This window comes from Lissotriton helveticus, chromosome 11, assembly GCF_964261635.1.
Source record: "Lissotriton helveticus chromosome 11, aLisHel1.1, whole genome shotgun sequence".
Classification (NCBI taxonomy): Eukaryota; Metazoa; Chordata; class Amphibia; order Caudata; family Salamandridae; genus Lissotriton; species Lissotriton helveticus.
Window position 1 is genome coordinate 12,966,359 of NC_136072.1, and position 18,665 is coordinate 12,985,023.

At 43.9% G+C, this 18,665-nt stretch overlaps 1 protein-coding gene across 1 annotated transcript in view; it reads right to left on the bottom strand.

Moving 5' to 3' along the window:
* The window catches only part of LOC144792094 (putative cation-transporting ATPase 13A4), a 506,631-nt gene that overhangs the window by 31,303 nt on the left and 456,663 nt on the right, over positions 1 to 18,665 (bottom strand). Inside the window, 3 exon segments of the mRNA XM_078666960.1 lie at positions 2,989 to 3,167; positions 7,249 to 7,423; positions 12,415 to 12,487. Of these exon segments, the coding sequence (XP_078523086.1) occupies positions 2,989 to 3,167; positions 7,249 to 7,423; positions 12,415 to 12,487 (427 nt within the window).

Sequence of the window (18,665 nt, forward strand, 5' to 3'; positions counted from 1 at the left end):
ATATAAAAGTCAAGAACCAGATGAAGAGGGAGAGGCCTCCGTTGAATAGTTGAGTGGGATTGAATACATTTTTGTAGTTAAGCTGGGTCCTCAAAAGTGGAAGTCTTGTTGAGAAATGTGACTTTGAAGAGACACAGGAGGAATAAACCATATCTTGCACCTAAGGAGCGAAGAGGAGGATGAAGATCCAGAAATTCCTTACAAAGTATAGCAGTCAATGTAGAGACATTCTGGGAAATAAAAACTTTGGTGCCATGCCACGATAAGTTCTTTTTGGTTTTAGCTGCATTAAGAACCAAAAAAAGGTCAGTAAATTGCAAAAATAGAATAATTATGCCACAGGCTTAGCAGGTGCAGATGAGGAGGAGAGACGAGGGCCTAATCTATGGGCACGTTGAATGTTTAAATTGGTGGTAGCAGGTAGGTCCAAAAACGGAGACGAAAAAGACGTAAAGTATGTGACGGGATCCTCCCCCTCAAGTCCCTCAGGAAGTCCATAAATACGCTGATTATTATGACGATTTCCTGTTTTCCAAATCCTCGGATGCTCTTTCAGGTTCGTGACCTCTAACTCCAATGAGGATACCTTGGTGGATAAGGCTTGAACATCATCCAGTTGTTGCTACACAGCCGTGATGCAGGAATCCATGGAAGACCATTGATCATCCAGCATTTCCAGGCGAGAACTAGTTTCCTCAATGAATTGGCGATGAGCACGTAATTCCTCCCAGACCATTTCCGAGGAGACCGGAGAGGCAGATTTAGGGGGAGAAGGAGGGTCCTGCTTGAGTCTCTTGCCAGTATTGGCGGATAACGACCCTTTAGATGACATATTGGAAAAATATCCTGAATGTTCAAGAAAATCACAGTTTGAAGGTAATTGCGATAGGCAGGAAAATGTATTAAACTTAGCTACTTTTGAAGTAGAAGTGGCAGGAGTGTTCGTTGTCAATTTATGCTGATGCAAGAGACGTCTGCCCCTACCCAAGAAGCGCCGTGGAAGATGCTTGTAAGAGGAAAAGTGCCACACAGAAAAAGATGAAGTAATTCAAGGAAACAAGTATTCCACAGCAATAGCGAACTCTCCAAGGAAAGCTGGCATCACAGAGAGAAAGACATCAACAAATGATGTAAAGGCATTCAAACATTATAAATAGGGGGCGTCGCTGGCAATTTCATGAGGAGAAAGTTGGCAGGAAAAACATCAAGTTGCAAAATGGCGGCCGCCACAACCGTAATTCATAAAATCACCACAGAAGAAGCCTCATTCTACAAAACATCAGAATTTAAAACTGCATTTCTCTGAGTAATTGTTGATTGTGGAAAGAAAAGGCAGTTTCTCCAGAATAAGCACCTAGAAAAGTTTATAGAAGCACCATTCAACAAAATGCAAAGGTTGAGGTGAGGGAAAAACGGCAATAAAAAGAGAAAATGGCGGCCGCTAAACAAGCTATGGATGTCACATTGCTCCGTGTTCAGGGAATTGTTGATAGCACAGAACACATCATTTCAGAGCAGTGATGATCCGATGCATAAATGTATATTTAATTAATTGCAGGACGCGCTGGAGCCACTCAGGGGCCGTAAAATGGTCCGACGAAGTGCGGAGTCGCAGTGTTAGCCGCCCCCCTCCTCGATATGGCCACTTTCAAATAGCATAGGAAGGATTGTAGGAAAAAAAAAGCTGTTTCCTTGACCCAGGCCTTCCATAACCGACAATGAACTTTAGACGGTCCAAGGCCTGCACCACTATTGTAAGTCACCGCAGCAAGAGTCGTGCTGACAGTTTTATATGGTAGTGGAGTAGTTCGGGGCAGAAATGCTGCACTCTTAAATCTAATCTCTTCGAATGTATTTCGATCACTGTTCCACCTTACTGCAAAAGCATGGCCAGCCCAGATCAGACTGGAGTCTGGGCTCCATAATAAATTAACAGTGAGGCAAGGGGCCTATGTAAAAACCTCTGAAAGGTCAGCCTTGGTGCCAATATTGCCAAGCTCTGTGGCAGGAGATACAAAGGAATGAACTAGCACCAGCCAGCCTTCACTTGGATTCAGCAATCAAAGAACTGGGAATCCAAACAGTATGCGCAAATTCCCCTTCTTCAGCTGCTTTTAAAACGTAACTATCACATCTCAATGATAAAGCAGAAGTTAAGCCAGTAGATCGCATGCCTGGTTCATGATCAATAAATAAAAAATACTCACGTCTCAACCATAAGGTGGATGGTCAAGAAACTTGAACATTTTGTTTTATGCATTTCCATTGTGACAGTATCCCTTAAAAAGAGAAAATAAAAAATAGAACAAGGCACCCATGGAAGTGCCTGGTAGGCTGTGTAATAAAGGGGCAGAAAATATAATACACATCCCATGCCTATGAATATTTCACAGAAGAAGTTTGCAAAGAGTTCCATTTAACGAGTGGGGAATACATACCTGTAGGCAGGCTGTCATTACAAGCGTTAGATCCACTGAATCTATAATTAACTGTTGATTCACAAATCTTTAAATACGTGCAGGGAAAAAAAACTGTTAACTACTCCTGAGCACTACTTGTCAAATGAGGAACCTTAAAAGTGACATTTAATGATGTCCTGTTCTAATATAACTCTCTGCTTTTTTTGCACATACCATGGCTACATGTGTGCACTTTATGAAAAAAACATAGCACAGCACATCTGAACTTTAGGACGAGATACAGGACTCCTGTCTTTTATACACATATCTATAGTTCAAATTTAAAAAATGTTTTTTTAATATAAAGCCTTTTAAACTCTGCAACATTGCAAGACAGGAAGAATTGCACAGTCAGTGATACATAGTTTTTGTTTTAAAATCAATATTTGGAATTATTGTATGGTAAAATCAAATGTAATTTAAATGCTACGGTTTTAAGTAACTATGCATGAATAAACTTTACTTACTTACATCTATGTAATGATTACATAAATAGCCAAAGTACTACAAACATAAAAAACACACTCACAGTTTGTGTACATGGGCATTCTGAAGGGCTTCCCTTTTGAGACGACAAATGCAGCTATGATGAAGCCGAAATTAATAATCACCCATAAAGACGTTGTTTCAAAACTTTGCCCAAAAGAAGCTTCTCTCTGGGTACCATTTAGTAAAGGGGACATGCTTTCATTTTGAAAGATGCAAGCACTGCCAAGAAAAACATCAGTGTTTTTAGTACATAATTCCCCCCAAAAATATTTGATGTAAATTCAGTGCAGAACATTGTAAAGTTTTCATCACATTTCAATTTCAAGCTCAATTGCGGTTATCACCACAGTTCATAACTTGCACTACAGCCATGCAAACCATAACTTACACACCAAATGCAAGGTTCATGGTCTCACCCTTAATTAAGCTGATAGACTTACAAATGTTTTTTTTTCATTTAAATGAACGTGGCGATTCCCCCATGGGTGCGGTGACTCCTCACTCATAACTTTACGAGCCGTAAGTTCCTTTGTGAATCAGACCCTCTGAGTTTTGTGTTAATTCACAACCATTACTGCACATTAAATGTCTTTTTGGGGACCAATTTCTGAGGTATTTTTAAGCATATGTTCAAGTGTTGTATGTCCATGTGTTTATAAATTCCCCCAACTTCAACTTCAACTTCATGTGTTGTAACGAAAGCCAAACAAAACTTCACTTTGACCTTTGGTTTTTTCTGTGAATTTATGTTTTGTTTAATATGTCCCAGAAATGTGGCTCAATGGTTAGAGTGGCAGACCCTGATGCAGAGGTCTAGCCCGGGACCAGGGTTCAATTCCCCGCCTCGGCGGGTCTTGGGCTCAAAAATTCCACGGACCTGATAATTCTCGCCTCGGTGCCTATTCCAATCATGGAGTCCCACTCTGCGACTCTGGGCAATAGCTTGCTTAATCTCCACAACGGCCCCCACAACGCTAAGGATGCCTGGCCTCCACCTTGGGGGTGCCCAGGAGTGGACACCTCACAGGGAAAGCCAGGATGGGTTCCACAGCGGTATTCGTACAAGCGCCTTGAGACCCTTGCGGGTGAGTAGTGCGCTATACAAGTATCAATTTACAATTTACAATTTACACCTCTAAGCGTTCCCTTGGCCCAACCCATGATCCCCAAGGCTGGCTTCTAGGATAAAAACTATGGGCTTTACCCTTAACTGCAGAATGTCTCTGGAACCCCAAATTGGTAAGTCAGTGTGAAAAAAGAGTTAACAGCCGCTATGATGTGTGCGCGTGCTGAGGATGGTGGTGATGTTGGCAAGGGGTGAACAAAACATGGAGGAGAGTGGGAAGGATGTCCTTTGGGATGCCATGTACAGGCTACAGACCAATGGGATGCAGGCATGAGATGAGGTTGGTGCAGATCGAGCAGAATGGGAGGTAGGGGCATGAAGGACTACACTGTGGAGAGTGAGACTGATTATGTGACGGGTAGCACTGAGATCCTGCCACTTTAGGAAGAGTGAGTAGGAGTGAGAATGAGTTCATGCTGGAGACTGACGAGATGCACTATTGACCAAAATGAGGATATGCAGGGCCAGCATGAGGTGGGTTCACATAAGGAAATTGATTTAAATTCTGCAGAGCAACCGAGTCATCAGTAAGCACCGAGGACCTCATTTATGGGCTTCTGATGAAGGGCAGTGCAGCAAGTCGCCTAGCAGCCCTGCCCTTTGTCAAATGGAAAGGGCAGGAATGCCCCCTACTTATTAAATACAGTGCCTTCCTGTCCTTTCGGCCTATGCTGGTGCTGCTTTGCACCCTTGTGTTGTTGGCAGGATTGTTTTTGTGCAGTGAGGAACACCTGCTTGCACGAAAACAATAAATAGAGGAAAGAACGAGGAGAAATACACATATTTCTCCTTGTTATGCCTGCCCTGGGGAGGGGTACAGTTTGATGCATCCCCAGGTTTACAGATCCTTGTGAGTCTGGGAAACCGTCCAAACCCATGGGTCTTGCGTGGGAGCACCCACTGCAGTGCCCATGGAACGCCTCCCTGACGCAGTGTAAGGCAACGCAGCAACGTGCACTGGTTTACCTTACACAATATGTACGAGGCCATTGAAAGCCACGCAAAGTGGCTTTGCCTAGCCTTGGGTCTAAACTGGCAACATATGGGGCTTATAAATACATTCCTGAGTGTGAATGTGGTACTAAATTGCTACCAACGGGTGTGTGTAAACCAAGCAGAAGTGTGAATGTGGTGTTGACACCAGGAGGTGCATGCACACCACACAACAGTGTGAATGAGCAGGTGAATGGCCACCAGCAGGTGTGTGAACACCCCACATAGGTGAATGAGCTGGGGAATTCCCACCAGCAGGTGTGCACACCCCATATGAGAGTGAATGAGGTAATGAATGGCCACCATGAGGTACTCATCAAGTATGAGTATGGATGAAGGGATGCAGGACTGCCAGGGAATGTGTATACATTTTAACAGGTATGTGAATGTGGAAGTGATTGGCCTCCAGGAGGTGCAGACAAATGACACAGACCTGTGAATGCATTGAGAAATGAACATCAGGGGGTGTGTGCACACCACACATAAGTGTGAGTGAGGTGAAGAAAGAACACCTGATATGTGCACACCAAGTCTGGGTGACTACCACATAATTTCTGTTGTGGAACATGCATGGAATGAGCAAAAAAAATTGTCAAAATTACTCATTATTATGCAAAATACCGGATTTGGTGTTTTGCATAATGTTTTAGCATGAAATGCATCCTTGTCTCCATTTTCAGCACAAGAACACATTTTGGGCTTAAAAATACAACAGTGCACATGACACACACAACATACGCTTACATTTGGTTTGTTTATGCTCTTCGCGGATTCCCGTTTTAGGACCTTTACTAGAAGGAAGTGCAACCATGCGATGCGCCTAACTGCATATTCTAAGCATTTCATGTAACAATTGTAAAGTGAAGTGCTGGAAATTACACAAGATGATGCCCGTATATTTGAAGATTAGCCTGGGTTGGTGCACATTCCACATAGGTGTGAATGAGGTGATGAATGGCCGTCAGCAGGTGCGGGCACATCCAGTAGGAGAGCTCATGAGGTTATGCACAGTACTTAATTTGAGCCGGTATTTTCCAGTGCCCAGCACAGGCACATTACTTTCGAGACTAGCACTTATAACAGTCTACATATGGTGATGCTTCTAGTCTAATTTATTGTTGAGTACAACAACAGCTGTGTATTAATTCATCCTACATTTAAAATGACTAGTACCTGCCTCTCATGTTATTTCTGAAGATTTGGGGCCCTGTAGTAGTCTGAAGCTTGTGGGAGTGTGATGGTTAACAGTTGTGTTGGTACTGCAGTTGGAAGTGCTGCCAAGAGCAATGAGTGGTGCAAGCTGCAGTGGCCTCATATCAAAGGCCCTGGCACTTAATTTTTTACAAACTAAGCACTGGTTGATGTAGAACTACCAGGCGGGGTGTACACATTGAGTGGGAGTGTGTATGAGGACATGCAGAACTACCAGGTGGTGTGTACACATTGAGTGGGAGTGTATATGAGGTGATGCAGAACTTCCAGGCGGGGTGTGCACATTGATTGGGAGTGTATAGGAGGTCTTGCAGAACTACCAGTTGGGGTGTACACCTTGAGTGGGAGTGTATATGAAGTGATGCAGAACTACCAGTTGGTAGGTGCACATTGATTGGAAGTGTATATAAGGTGATGCAGAACTACCAGGTGGGGTGTACACATTGAGTGGGAGTGTTTATGAGATGATGCAGAATTACCAAATGGGGTGTACTCATAAAGTGGAAGTGTATATGAGGTGATGCAAAACTACAAGTGGTAGGTGCACATTAAGTGGAAATGTATATGAGGTGAGGCAGAACTACAGGCGGGGTGTACACATTGAGTGGGAGTGTATATGTGGAGTTGCAGAAATATCAGGTGGTAGGTAAACAATGAGTGGCACTGTATATGAGGTGATGCAAAACTACAAGCAGTAGGTGCACATTAAGTGGAAGTGTATATGAGGTGAGGCAGAATTACAAGCGGGGTGCACACATTGACTGGGAGTGTAGATAGGGCAATGCAGAACTACAATAGGTAGGTGCAGGTTAAGTGGAAGTGTATATGAGGTGATGCAGAACTACCAGGAGGTAGGTGCACATTGAGTGGGAGTGTATATGACGTGAATGCGGGTGGTCAAAAGGTGGTTTCACATCAAGGAGTTATTATTTTAAGTATGACACACAAATAATCTAGAAATAAATATACCTGAACACATCAGTGTTGCTGTACCATGGCTGCCGCTGCACCAGGAGATAGGTACAACCCGCGGCGATCAGGTTGCAAAGAGAATTAACCACAGTGGAGATCACAACAGGAAAGGACACCAGGTGCCTCAGAGGTCTGATGGGAGATAGCTCTGGGGATGCTCTGTTTAAAGTTACTGAAAGGCAAGTAAAACATGCATGTGTTTATATGCCAATAAAGTTCATTGAAAATTAGTATACAAAGTTATGGTGCTGTCTCATACATGGATGTTCTTGTTAAAAAGTCCTGCGTTGCCAATCCTATCCACATAGAAGCAATGAAAGAAACAAGTGATGCCAAACAGCACATGCCTACTCCACTGAATATCTGAAAAGTACATGGCTATTCATGACAAGATATCTGAAGGAGTGAACGTCATCAGATGAGTGTTGGTGTGTGAGTGTATCAGGATCAGTGGGTTTGTGGGTGTCCCCAGGGGAAAGTGTTTGCAGTAATGAGAGTAAGGATACTACTTATGGTGTCGTGTTGACACTGTAAAGTGGCCATACATTAATTCTACTGTCTACTAAACTAGCCCCCTTATTTAATGGAACACCAATGTCTTTAAATCATTGATAGACTCTTCACAATAGAAATTCATTAAAATGGACCCCAACTGTCTCCCTTGTATTTTCAAATTGTTTAGGAGATCTCTAACAGTCCCACTTTTCAAGTCTTTGGGTACATTTCTCATCCTTTAAATCTTTAATGAATGTGGCAGGTACTAGATGTTGTAACACAGAAATGAATGTGGCACCTACATTAAATATCTCACGGAGAATAAGGCAAGCTTGAGATAAAGATACTTTGTCCTGTAGGGAATGTTGTCGAGCTAAAGACACTTAGGGGCATATTTATGGGAGGCTTGCATCACGTTTACACCCCTCAAAGTGGTACATGCATGACACATGCCAACCACCAGTACCTGCAAAAAAACATGGAGTTCCCATTGGATTTTGCCAACCGCAAACATTTCGAATAAATAAACACCCAGTGTAATCCAAGATGGTATGGCTTTCATGGATCCAACCGACTTTTCTCAACAAAAATGTTCTATAGACACCAAATGTTGGGTAATTTACCTATTTTCCTCACCTTTCCAAGAGGAAAAGTACTGTAATCTGGGGGATCTCCAGATAACAATGGTAAACCCACGTGTGTACTTTGCCAAAAACCATCCACATGAATGCCTTCCAAATGTTAAATGGAGACATCAAGTTTTATCCTTTAGAATTATATTCTTAACGGCAATGTGGGTAGCTGCAGTATTTGGGCCCAGGGTTGACCATCACTGACATTTTTGTAACATAGAAACCCAGATACGTCCAGGATGGTGTGGCTTACATGGATTCCAACCCCAAACAGTTTCCTAAGTAGAGGAAGTTGGGGGAGTGGGAGATGGATTAGAGGTCCAGTGCCGGTGATCCTTAGCTGATATCCCAAACACATTTATCCATGTAACAAACACACATTTGGGGCTACTGTTCCTGGAGAGGGAGAGAATATACAGGCAGTTTGTATGAGACTGGAACAAGGATGCGGGGGCAGTCCAGTTATTAAAGAATAGTTGGAGACCTCCCTCATCAGTTTTAACTCACATCTCAAGAAACCACCCCACTTATACTCTACCTTACACTCATCATATGGCATTTCAATAAAATATGACCTTGTGGGGGACCCGTTGCATTGCAGCTCCAGCCCAATGAGGTGCAAACACCCTATGATGAAGCATGATATCCCACTGGGGTTGTGTGAGGACAACATGAGACAGTCTTGCTGACTGCCCCCATGTCATTGCTCCAGTCTCATACAACCTGCCTATATATTCTCTACTTCTACAGGAACAGTAGCCCTAACTTTGTGTTTGTTACATGGATCTCCCCACCTGTTGACACCCAGACTATCCAGTAAATATCATATTTTGGATAAAATACAGTTTTCTCTCACATTTCTTTTTGGAAAGCTTTGGAATTTGCAGTGTTAAACAAATGCCCTACTACTGGTGACCACACCCTTCTCCTGAAAAATCAGTAACCTGCTTGAGTGGGTGGGTCAATGTTTTTTTATTTAGGTCTGCATATGGTTACAGTTTTTGTCTTTTCCTATGACGTGCATTAGATCCAAAAACACAAGGGGCAAGAATTTCAGTCAGGAGAGGTATAAGAATGCAGGGTGTTGAGACCCAGGCCAAACTGCTGCAGGGATCCCCCTGAAAAGTCACAGACAATTGGGTGCATTTGGCATGTTTCTAAGGTTTGCAGGGCATGCTGGGCCAGAACACATTAAAACAAGTCACACCACCCTGTGTTGCTAGCCTTTAGAAACGCCCTTGCTTGATAAGTTTTCCTAGATGCCAGCTGACCCACTGCATGAATACTGTAGCCATTCCCCATTGCAAGTGAGAGGAACTTTTGATTGGTTTGGGAGTATTGTTTACATATCAGCTGGCCAAAGAAAGGTAAACTACCATTACGCCTTCACCCTAGGACAAGAAATACTACCTGTGCCAAATGCTCCAGTACTCTACCCTATTACTTTCCCCATATTTATTACTGGTAGTTTGGTAGGTTTTAGCTCCTCTGTGTTGGCAGATTAGGGCTTTTGTGAAAAACAGAATGGGGTGCAAGTGTTGCTGATCCTGGAATTGGACTGCAGACCCTAGGCACCACGGATTGCTTAAAAAAAAAGTGTGGGATGTCATTCCGTCTTGACCTTGGGGTCTATCCCCAGACACCAGTTAGTCTTTATGTTGCCCCAGGGTGGCAGAATGAGAAGAGTTTCTCCCTCTTTGTCGACTCATATATCAAAACTATGCCTAGAAGAATCCAAAGTTCTATTGCTTGTTCTATTGTGTGGCTACAATATTTAGATTAAATCCCCATGTGGCAGAAGCCTGTTTGGGCTCCAGAAGTGGGGAATGTGCCCCGGTGCCAGGACGGACCAACGCCCACTCTTTTTAATAAGAAATGTGGACCTGAATTTGACATAGCATGATCTTCCCATAGTGCACTGGGTACAAAAAGAGACCACAGTCCTCACTGCTGGAGTGAACTGAGATATTCAATGCAGGCACTAAGGAGAGTGCACATGACAACATGTTGAAACCCCGGCTCTGTTTGTCACTGGTGACAAACTGGCCTCTTCCTAAGGAACACACTCAGGAACCAACTACGCACCAACTCTATGTCCTCCAGGAGTAGGAGAGTCTGTATGTACTTTAGGGGTGGACTTTACAGCCCCATACCATAAGGGGACAACCCCAAACTCATTCTGTGAATAAATAAATTAATACATCTATTGTGCTAAGAGATGCAGGCTCCCATAATTTTTTTAAATGTTAAATAAATGTCAATCCATGGTGTTTAGTGTACTTTATTCCCCCCAAGAAATGACAGATTTGGGTTAACCCTACAGTCTGCCACCCAGGTATGCAAAAGACTGTATACTGTGGTGAAGTCATTCCTGAGACCAAGATGGTTCACACCCCAACTAACCCTATTCCATTTTTTTGTATGAATTACCCAGGTGTCTAGTGGTCTTTCTCCCCCCTGGGAGAGCAGATTGGGGGTAAACAAAAAGACTTTTGATACAGTCGGTTGGTTTGCAGAGCAATTGTCCATGCTTGTAGGGCCACTTCATCGACCTTTCATAGTCCTGGAGGTCCTGCAGGTGGGATGCACTAGGAAGCAGTGCCATTGGAAGGGTACATTCTCTCCTTTGCAACAAGACCTCTCCCATTGTGCTTGAGATGCTGATGTAGGACCCTGTGATAGGATCACACTGAAAGCAGCCAGAGCCTCAAGGCACATGTCATGCTGCACTTCACAGCAAATAAAAAATGCATCTCAGGCTACAAGGAGTTTCTGAAGAAGCAAACACAAGTGAGATGTTTGATAGAGGTACATGAGTTGTGATAGAGGTGTATAGTGCATACACTCATATAGATGCCTAATAAGCTGATAAAATGATTTCTGTGGTTGTGTGATAGAGGGACTCAAAACGTGTGTTAGATATTTCTAGGATTCTTTAAAAAAGACCTGTACAAGTATGTAGGTTCATATATATGTGCAGGGTGTTTGATAGATGTATGAGGTTTGTTTGATAACGTCATGCAGGAGGAGTGTTCATTTTGTACAGTGTATTCTTTATAAGAGGATTGTTTTATGTGATATAATAAATGAATTGGCACCCAGTCCACACTCTGTAGAATGCATATATATTTACAGTCATTGTCAACACAACTTCTTTGGTGTCACCTGTGAAGAAGTGAATGAAATGCTGTTAAATATAAAACATATTCATGAAACTTTGTGATAGTGTCTTATAATGGATGATTGTGAATTATTATTGAAAAGTACCCAGTTGAGATGTGATCTTGCAACATCCACAGAACATTTCTAAAACACCTATAGGGGCATAATTATTATATTTCACATAATGCAATGCTCCAAGCAAGTTGCTGCACTGTGTTGAGTGGATGGGAGAGAGCTGAACAGTGCCATATTTACCAGGACACTGTTCACCTCCCTATGTGCACTGGTACAGTTATGACTGCCTGGCACTATTGCAGGTGCCCTTGTACCATGGTGCAAAGATCCCTGCATCACAGGCAGACATGTTTTTTGTGTAGGAAGGAATACTTTCTTGCACAAAAACAATCCCTAGAGGCATATCCCTCTTTCTACATAGAAAGAGAAAGTAAGAAGGAGAAAGGAAAATATGTTTCCCTGTTACGCCTCTGTTGGGTATGCACACCATAAGGGATCAAACACAGGTTCACAACTCTTTGTAAATCTAGGTGTGTGTCAAAATACTTGGGTGGATGCATGGGAAAAGCCATGTGCCACCCAAGTAACACCTACCCAACGCAAAGTAATGCAAGACAGCACTATGTGCTGCCTTGATGTGAATTTGTCTTTACTAAGCCTCGCAATGTCACTCAACTTGACTTTACGTAGCTTAGTAAATGCCAAAATGGATTTTGCATCGTGGCTTCACCACAAAAGTGATGTAACCTTGTCGCAACATTTTACTAAATCTGGCCTTAGTGTTCAGTGCCAGTTTCAAGTTCAGCAGGGATATCCAATGCTTTTGAATGTAATCCAACACACATTATTTGAGTCTTACTTGTCAAGTAAGTGGGAAAGGCGATGACCATATCTTGAAAGAGAAAGTGGTAATTTCCAAAAAGTCTGTTTTCCTAAAAAACATACCGAAAAAATAAGACAGTCAATTTAGCAATGAAGTAAAGACATGATTAAGGTAGAATGTGTGACAAAAGAGTGCAAACAATCCAAAAGAAGACTTGTCATGACACCATAACCAGTCAAAACCATCACCACCATGCCACCAGTGCCATGCAGTGTGCACTAGGACGTCTTTCTTTATCGATGACGGCACAAAATGTTTCCTAATGCTGCTGCCACCATCTTTTAATTCGTTCACATGGCTGACCACAAGGAAATGGCATCCCTCCTTTCCAACCAGCCAGAAACAGATCATAGAACTAGCAAAACTCCAATTTTTATCTAAGCTGACTGAATGCTCATGATCTGTTGTCAGTATATTTTTGTTAAGTCCTCATTCACATTCCAAGAATTAGCCTCTGTGTAACCCAGAGGCACCAAAAGAAAGAAAGAAATCAACATTTACATCACAACACCTCCATTTCAGCCTCAGGATAAATATCAAACAAAGCTGGACCAACAACTTGTTAGATGAGCTCCACACCCACATTCAAAGACACTTAGGGGGAGAGTTACTAAGTCACAAAAGTGACGCAAAACTGCATGAAATCCTTTTTTCCTCATTAACTTTCCAGCACTGAACTTGAACTTTCCAGCACTAGAAATAACGTAATTGGCTACTTTGTAGTACTTTGCGCCAAGGGGCGTGCCAAGGGTGGTGCATGAGCGTTCCCGTGCAACCACCCAAGGTTTCTCATGCTAAACCCAATTTACTAAAAACAGTAGATAGGGTCTTTGCAACTAGGCGTAAGGAAGGAGAAATGCTTTCAGTTTGCCTTCCTTTTCCGACTTTGCATGCGTGCTGCGCTTCCTCTCGTGTCTAGTATATTATTTTGTACAGGAAGAGTACCCTTCCTGTAAAAAGCCTATTCTACAGTCATGCACACAACCTAGCCCTGCGGCGCTAAGGTGTGTGTGCATGACGCACAGCAGCTGAAATCAGCGCTGGTGCAAGGGAAAGGGGAGGAGAGAGCCATATCTTTGAAGTTTTGGCGCTCCCCTGCTCTCTCCCTGTTGCGCAACGCAGCGTCACTGGGGGCTGCATTGCGTTGCGCGACTTTTTTTGTAAATTTCCCTCTGAAATTGGTGGCTTTTCTAGAACATACAGGATTGAAAAAATGGTTCAGTTTATAAATCAGCATCATTTAAGGAATTGAACAGAATCCTTTCAGAATTGTTGTGAAACCCATGTGTGAGTGGCATGAAGGAGTGCTGGGGATGCCAAACAATGAGCTATATCACCTCTTGGATCAGTCACAGTGGCTACTGATATGGATAGATGATGGGCCAAGCCCCAAGGTGAGCAGATTTAGGGGGATAATACTGCGGAACATAAAGCGAACCTGAACACATCCTAACACTTTGAGAACTGCAGGAAACTACTGATTATGATAATTAAAGAAATTAAATATTATAACACTATATGCTCCAGAAATCCCACTTCAGTGCCTACACAGATTTCAAGATATAATGAAAATGGTAGATTGTCACAGTCAGAAGTTGGATTGACTCCAGTTGGGAGCCACAAGCCACAAACAGGGGTGCAACAGGGTGTCAAAGTGACACCCTGTCCCCCTTGGCAATTCGGTAATTTTACCGATTCTGTAGTTACAGAATCGGTATTTGCCATTGAATCCTATGGGCTTCAAGGCCCATAGGAATCAATGACAAATACTGATTCTGTAATTACAGAATCGGTAAATACCGAATCCTACCGATTCGGTATTTTTTACCGAAAAGTTACCTACATTAGATTTACCGATTCACGAATACCGAATCGGTAAAATTTGGTATTTATGAATCGGTAAAACTAATTTACCTACATCGGGCCCTAAATTACTAAAATAACGTCCCTGCAGACACTCTGAGGCCCAATACGATGTTGGGTGGATCACCACCACCATGGTGACGGTGGCGATCCGCACGACATTCCTTCCCGGCCGCCAAGCATTTTCCCCCTGCCATATTACTATGGCGGGGGGGACCGCGGCGGAGTAAACACCGTCATCCGCTTTTCCACCCCGGTCGCCTTGCGGCCGGGGCGGAAAATGTTTAATATGGTGGCGTGTCTATTAGACACCACCAGCCATATTATGATGGGCTTGCAGACATACCTTTCCGTGGCGGCAAGGCGGAGACTCCCTGCGGGGGCCAGTTGCGGGCCCCCTGGGACTCCGGGGGTGGGGGGGTGCACATGGGTGGTACCTATGGTACCCCCCCGCATTTCAAAGTGCAACATGGCAGGCACCGCGCGGTGCCTGTCATGTTGTGCTTTGAAATGCACAATGTGCATTTTTACCATTGCGGTGGGCGGCACTTTCAGCACTGCCCGCCGCAATGGTAAAAATACAGGATGCGCCCGCCAGTGTGGCGGGTGCATCCTAATGGCCAAGGTGGGATCGCCACTCCTATGGCGGGCGGTCCCGTTTTGCACGGGGATGGCAGGCGGGAAAAGTCCGCCCGCCATCCTAATGGACCCCTATACTACAAATAGCACTAACCCCAGTGTTTCAGGTCGGTAGTTCTCAGTTAGCGTAGGACACTAACTGAGAAAGAATGGATTAACACAGTAGAATACACATAAGGATTCATGAGAAAACACAAATTAAATTCAGTTAATTTAAATATCTGCATCACACTTACCTTAATACAAATATCGGCATCACGCCTACCTTAATTCAAATATCGGCATCACGCCTACCTTAATTCAAATATCTGCATCATGCCTACCTTAATTCAAATATATGCATCACGCCTACCTTTCCCCAACCTTCATCATTGGTGTTACCTCAACGCCCGAGTAGGTGAATTTCACTCGCAGAGATTCAACCACAGTTGGGCATTCGTGATAAAATGTTTTATCTGGATAGAAGCAGGGATCCTGATGATTTTTAGAATAATGTCTCATGATATACCTAAAGGATTTCATTTTCATTCATTGGGTAACCTGGCCAAGATTAAAAAGTGATTTGTTTGAATGTCTACTTAAAGCAACATTTCAGCCATCTTCCCTGCCCTGAGGGATCATTGTATTTCTTCATGGCTTGAAAGATCCCCACCTAGTAAATGTAGAATCTCATCCAATCATAATAGAGACATACAGCTATCATACCTGTATTTTCAGCACATATTTAACCTTGTTGGGGAATTTTTCTGCGTCAATGGCTTGGAAGGGGTGCACTTCCCTGTGGCCACGCATTCATCCAGGGTAAAATCTCTCCACTGCACCTATTTTGTCTTGTGTATGCCATGATGAAGAAAAACAGTACCCACTGAAGTCTCAGAGGCATAATTTTCCTCAATAAGTATGCAAGTTGAATCTTGATGCTGAAGGATAGGTGCTTGGGTAAAGGTTCTCTTCAATTCGTGGAGGGTTCCTCGGTCTTCTCAATCAAAAGGAAGCCCCCTGGCAGATTTTCCTTTGCAAGAGTCTGGGAGATTAGACTTCTCATTTTTGCAATTTCCATAAGAAAGGTGATGATAGAAGCTTGCCAGTCCGAAAAAACTTTGTAGGACAATTAGGAATGTCTCATTTCTTGTAAGGGTGCAATATATATATTTTTAATAATTGGGTTACATTACATATATGGCTCCACTTCCAGCACACTAGACACGGTCGGTGCCTGCACACATATATAAATGTGTATATATATATAAATATATATATATATATATACACACACACACACACACACACAAGCACACCCATACACACACTCATACAACCGCACACACACATATATATCCTCCAATCTTTTTTGCAATTACTGCAAAGGTGTTGAAGCTTCAAGGAGAGACTTGAAATCAGGTTAGGTCTTCAGCAGTAAAATGGTCTCGCATCGCCAGAAGAGCTCCCTGCTCGGAGCTGATACTGCAGCCGGAGAGGCATTAATCAAAGGCAAAATCACCGTCCTACTGCTGAGGGGGCCAGAGCCGGAGAAAGCACATGCCGCACGGGACTCCAGAGTCCAGGAGCCCGTGCGTGACTCTACCTGAGAGGAGACACGCCCCACTGCTCACCGGCGAATATAACCAATCCGGTACCCACAGCGCGGGACGAGCGCGGGACGAGCCAGACGAAGCCCGGACAAAGGGCGGGCCGTCTGTGGCCGTCCGGGGCAGGACAAGGCAGGGCAGGGCCCCCTCCCCAAGTGCTGACTAAAGTCAACATAATTGCTGAGATCAAGGTACTGTGGGGCTCCTAAGGGGGAAGCGGTCCTTAACCCCTTCCACGCTGATGACGAGCTGGGCTCGTCATCAGGTAGCCTCCTCGCACGCTGATGACGAGCCCAGCTCGTCACGTAACATGCGCTTTTCAAAATCTCAGCGTACGGGCGGAATTCCGCCCGCACGCATGCGGTTAAGACATTGTCAGCCGGATCTATATCACTGCTGTAACTTACTGCTGAAGAGTGACTATCTTCCGTAGTGGAAAATGGGCAAGAGGAAGGCAACTGAGGGGGGCCTTTCCCAAGTTCAGGCAAAAAAGGGTAAAAAATCCCAAAAGACCGCACTTGCGGCCACTAACTGTGCCATTAGCAGAATTGAAGGCATTGTAAGTGACTGTGAGGAGATTCTGGCTGGGGGTCCAAATACGAATCTTGCGGGACCATCTGACCCTCTTTCTGATGCCTTAATTTTACACCGCAAAAAAGTAATTCCTGCAATTTTCCAACAAAAAAACTCCCTACATGCCCCCCACCTGTGAAGTACATAACCCCCTGGAAGGGCCACCAAACCCCCCGGCCACTCAATCCACCGTGAATGTACCACTAGAGCTTAGGCCCGAAGGGGAGGAGGCTGAGTCATCTCACAGTTTGGGCATCGACTGTTCCAATACATTTGCAGTCCTAGAAGGCCTTTCGGGTAATCACGCTGAAGTCCCAATAGTTGGTACTAAGGCCCGGGAGTTTTCTATTGCTGGGGGGGGATTGTATGAATTGCTCTTCATCAGGTTACTAATGAAGAAATTAGAGAAATTAGATAATGATATGGAGCTTATTAAAGACATCTTAAAGGGGGTTGTTGACATCCAGAATCCGACCATGATTAATGACCACCAGGTTAAAGTACCCTTACCTCCAATACGGGTTATTAAAAAGGGATTTACTGCTCCCACTATACTGTGGAAAAGTAAATTTTGCCATGTTCTGTGTCCCTACGCGTCCTCCATCATATGTTATCTGTGCATGATTAATATGCATATGTATTCCCCATGTTTGATTAAAGACGCAATTACAGTTGTGTCCACCTCTAGTATGTCAGTTTCCAGTTCTCGTGAATACTACGAATATCAGGCCTATGTAAAGCTACGTTGCCACGTTTCTCAGTGTGCACGTTATTCCATTGTAAAGTCCCCGTTTCTAGGCCTCAAAAGGGCCCGGACACCAGATTCAGCTCCTGTCTCCTGAGCCTCGCTGAGGAGCGATACAGCCCCCACCTGTATCCTCGACCCTTCACTTACTTCCTGCCTCGCAGTGCCCGGCTCAGCCTGGCTCTGCCTCTGAGTCTGCCAAGAGTATGTTATGATTCCAGTTATCAGTTCAGCCCTCCTTCTCTGCATTCCTAAGCTACTGAACTGCATCAATAGTTTCCGTCATTGTCTAGCCTTTACGTCTCCATGTAAGAGAAATACTGCATTTAATGGTCATTTAATATTCTTCATCACGCACTACATGTAGAATAATGCATGCTCTAGTCTTAGAGTCTGTTCGCCTTTACCCCGATAACTTTTGGATTCTATCAACATGTTCTCTAAACATCAGATACTAGATACTGCTTAGGTACATGTCGCCCTGACTCTCCAGACTTCAGTCTCTGCTCCTAGCACAGAGTTCGTAGCCCCCAGTTTCTCCTAGTAACACGTCATTGCCAGTTTGCGCGCACCATCAGGTCAGAGGTCCCGGCTCCTTAGGTAGCCCCCTCCATGTTTCCGCCCCATTTATGACATATTCTGTTACGTTTGCATCACATGTCTATGTATACGCCCTGTTACACCTACTTTCACCCTTATCTTTCGCGACTGCTACGCGCCACACCCACTGCTCCGCCTATCGTATGTATTATAATGCAACTGTTTTAGTATATATGATCGTGTATTGTTATTAAATGTTAGCACGCCGATTACGCCGA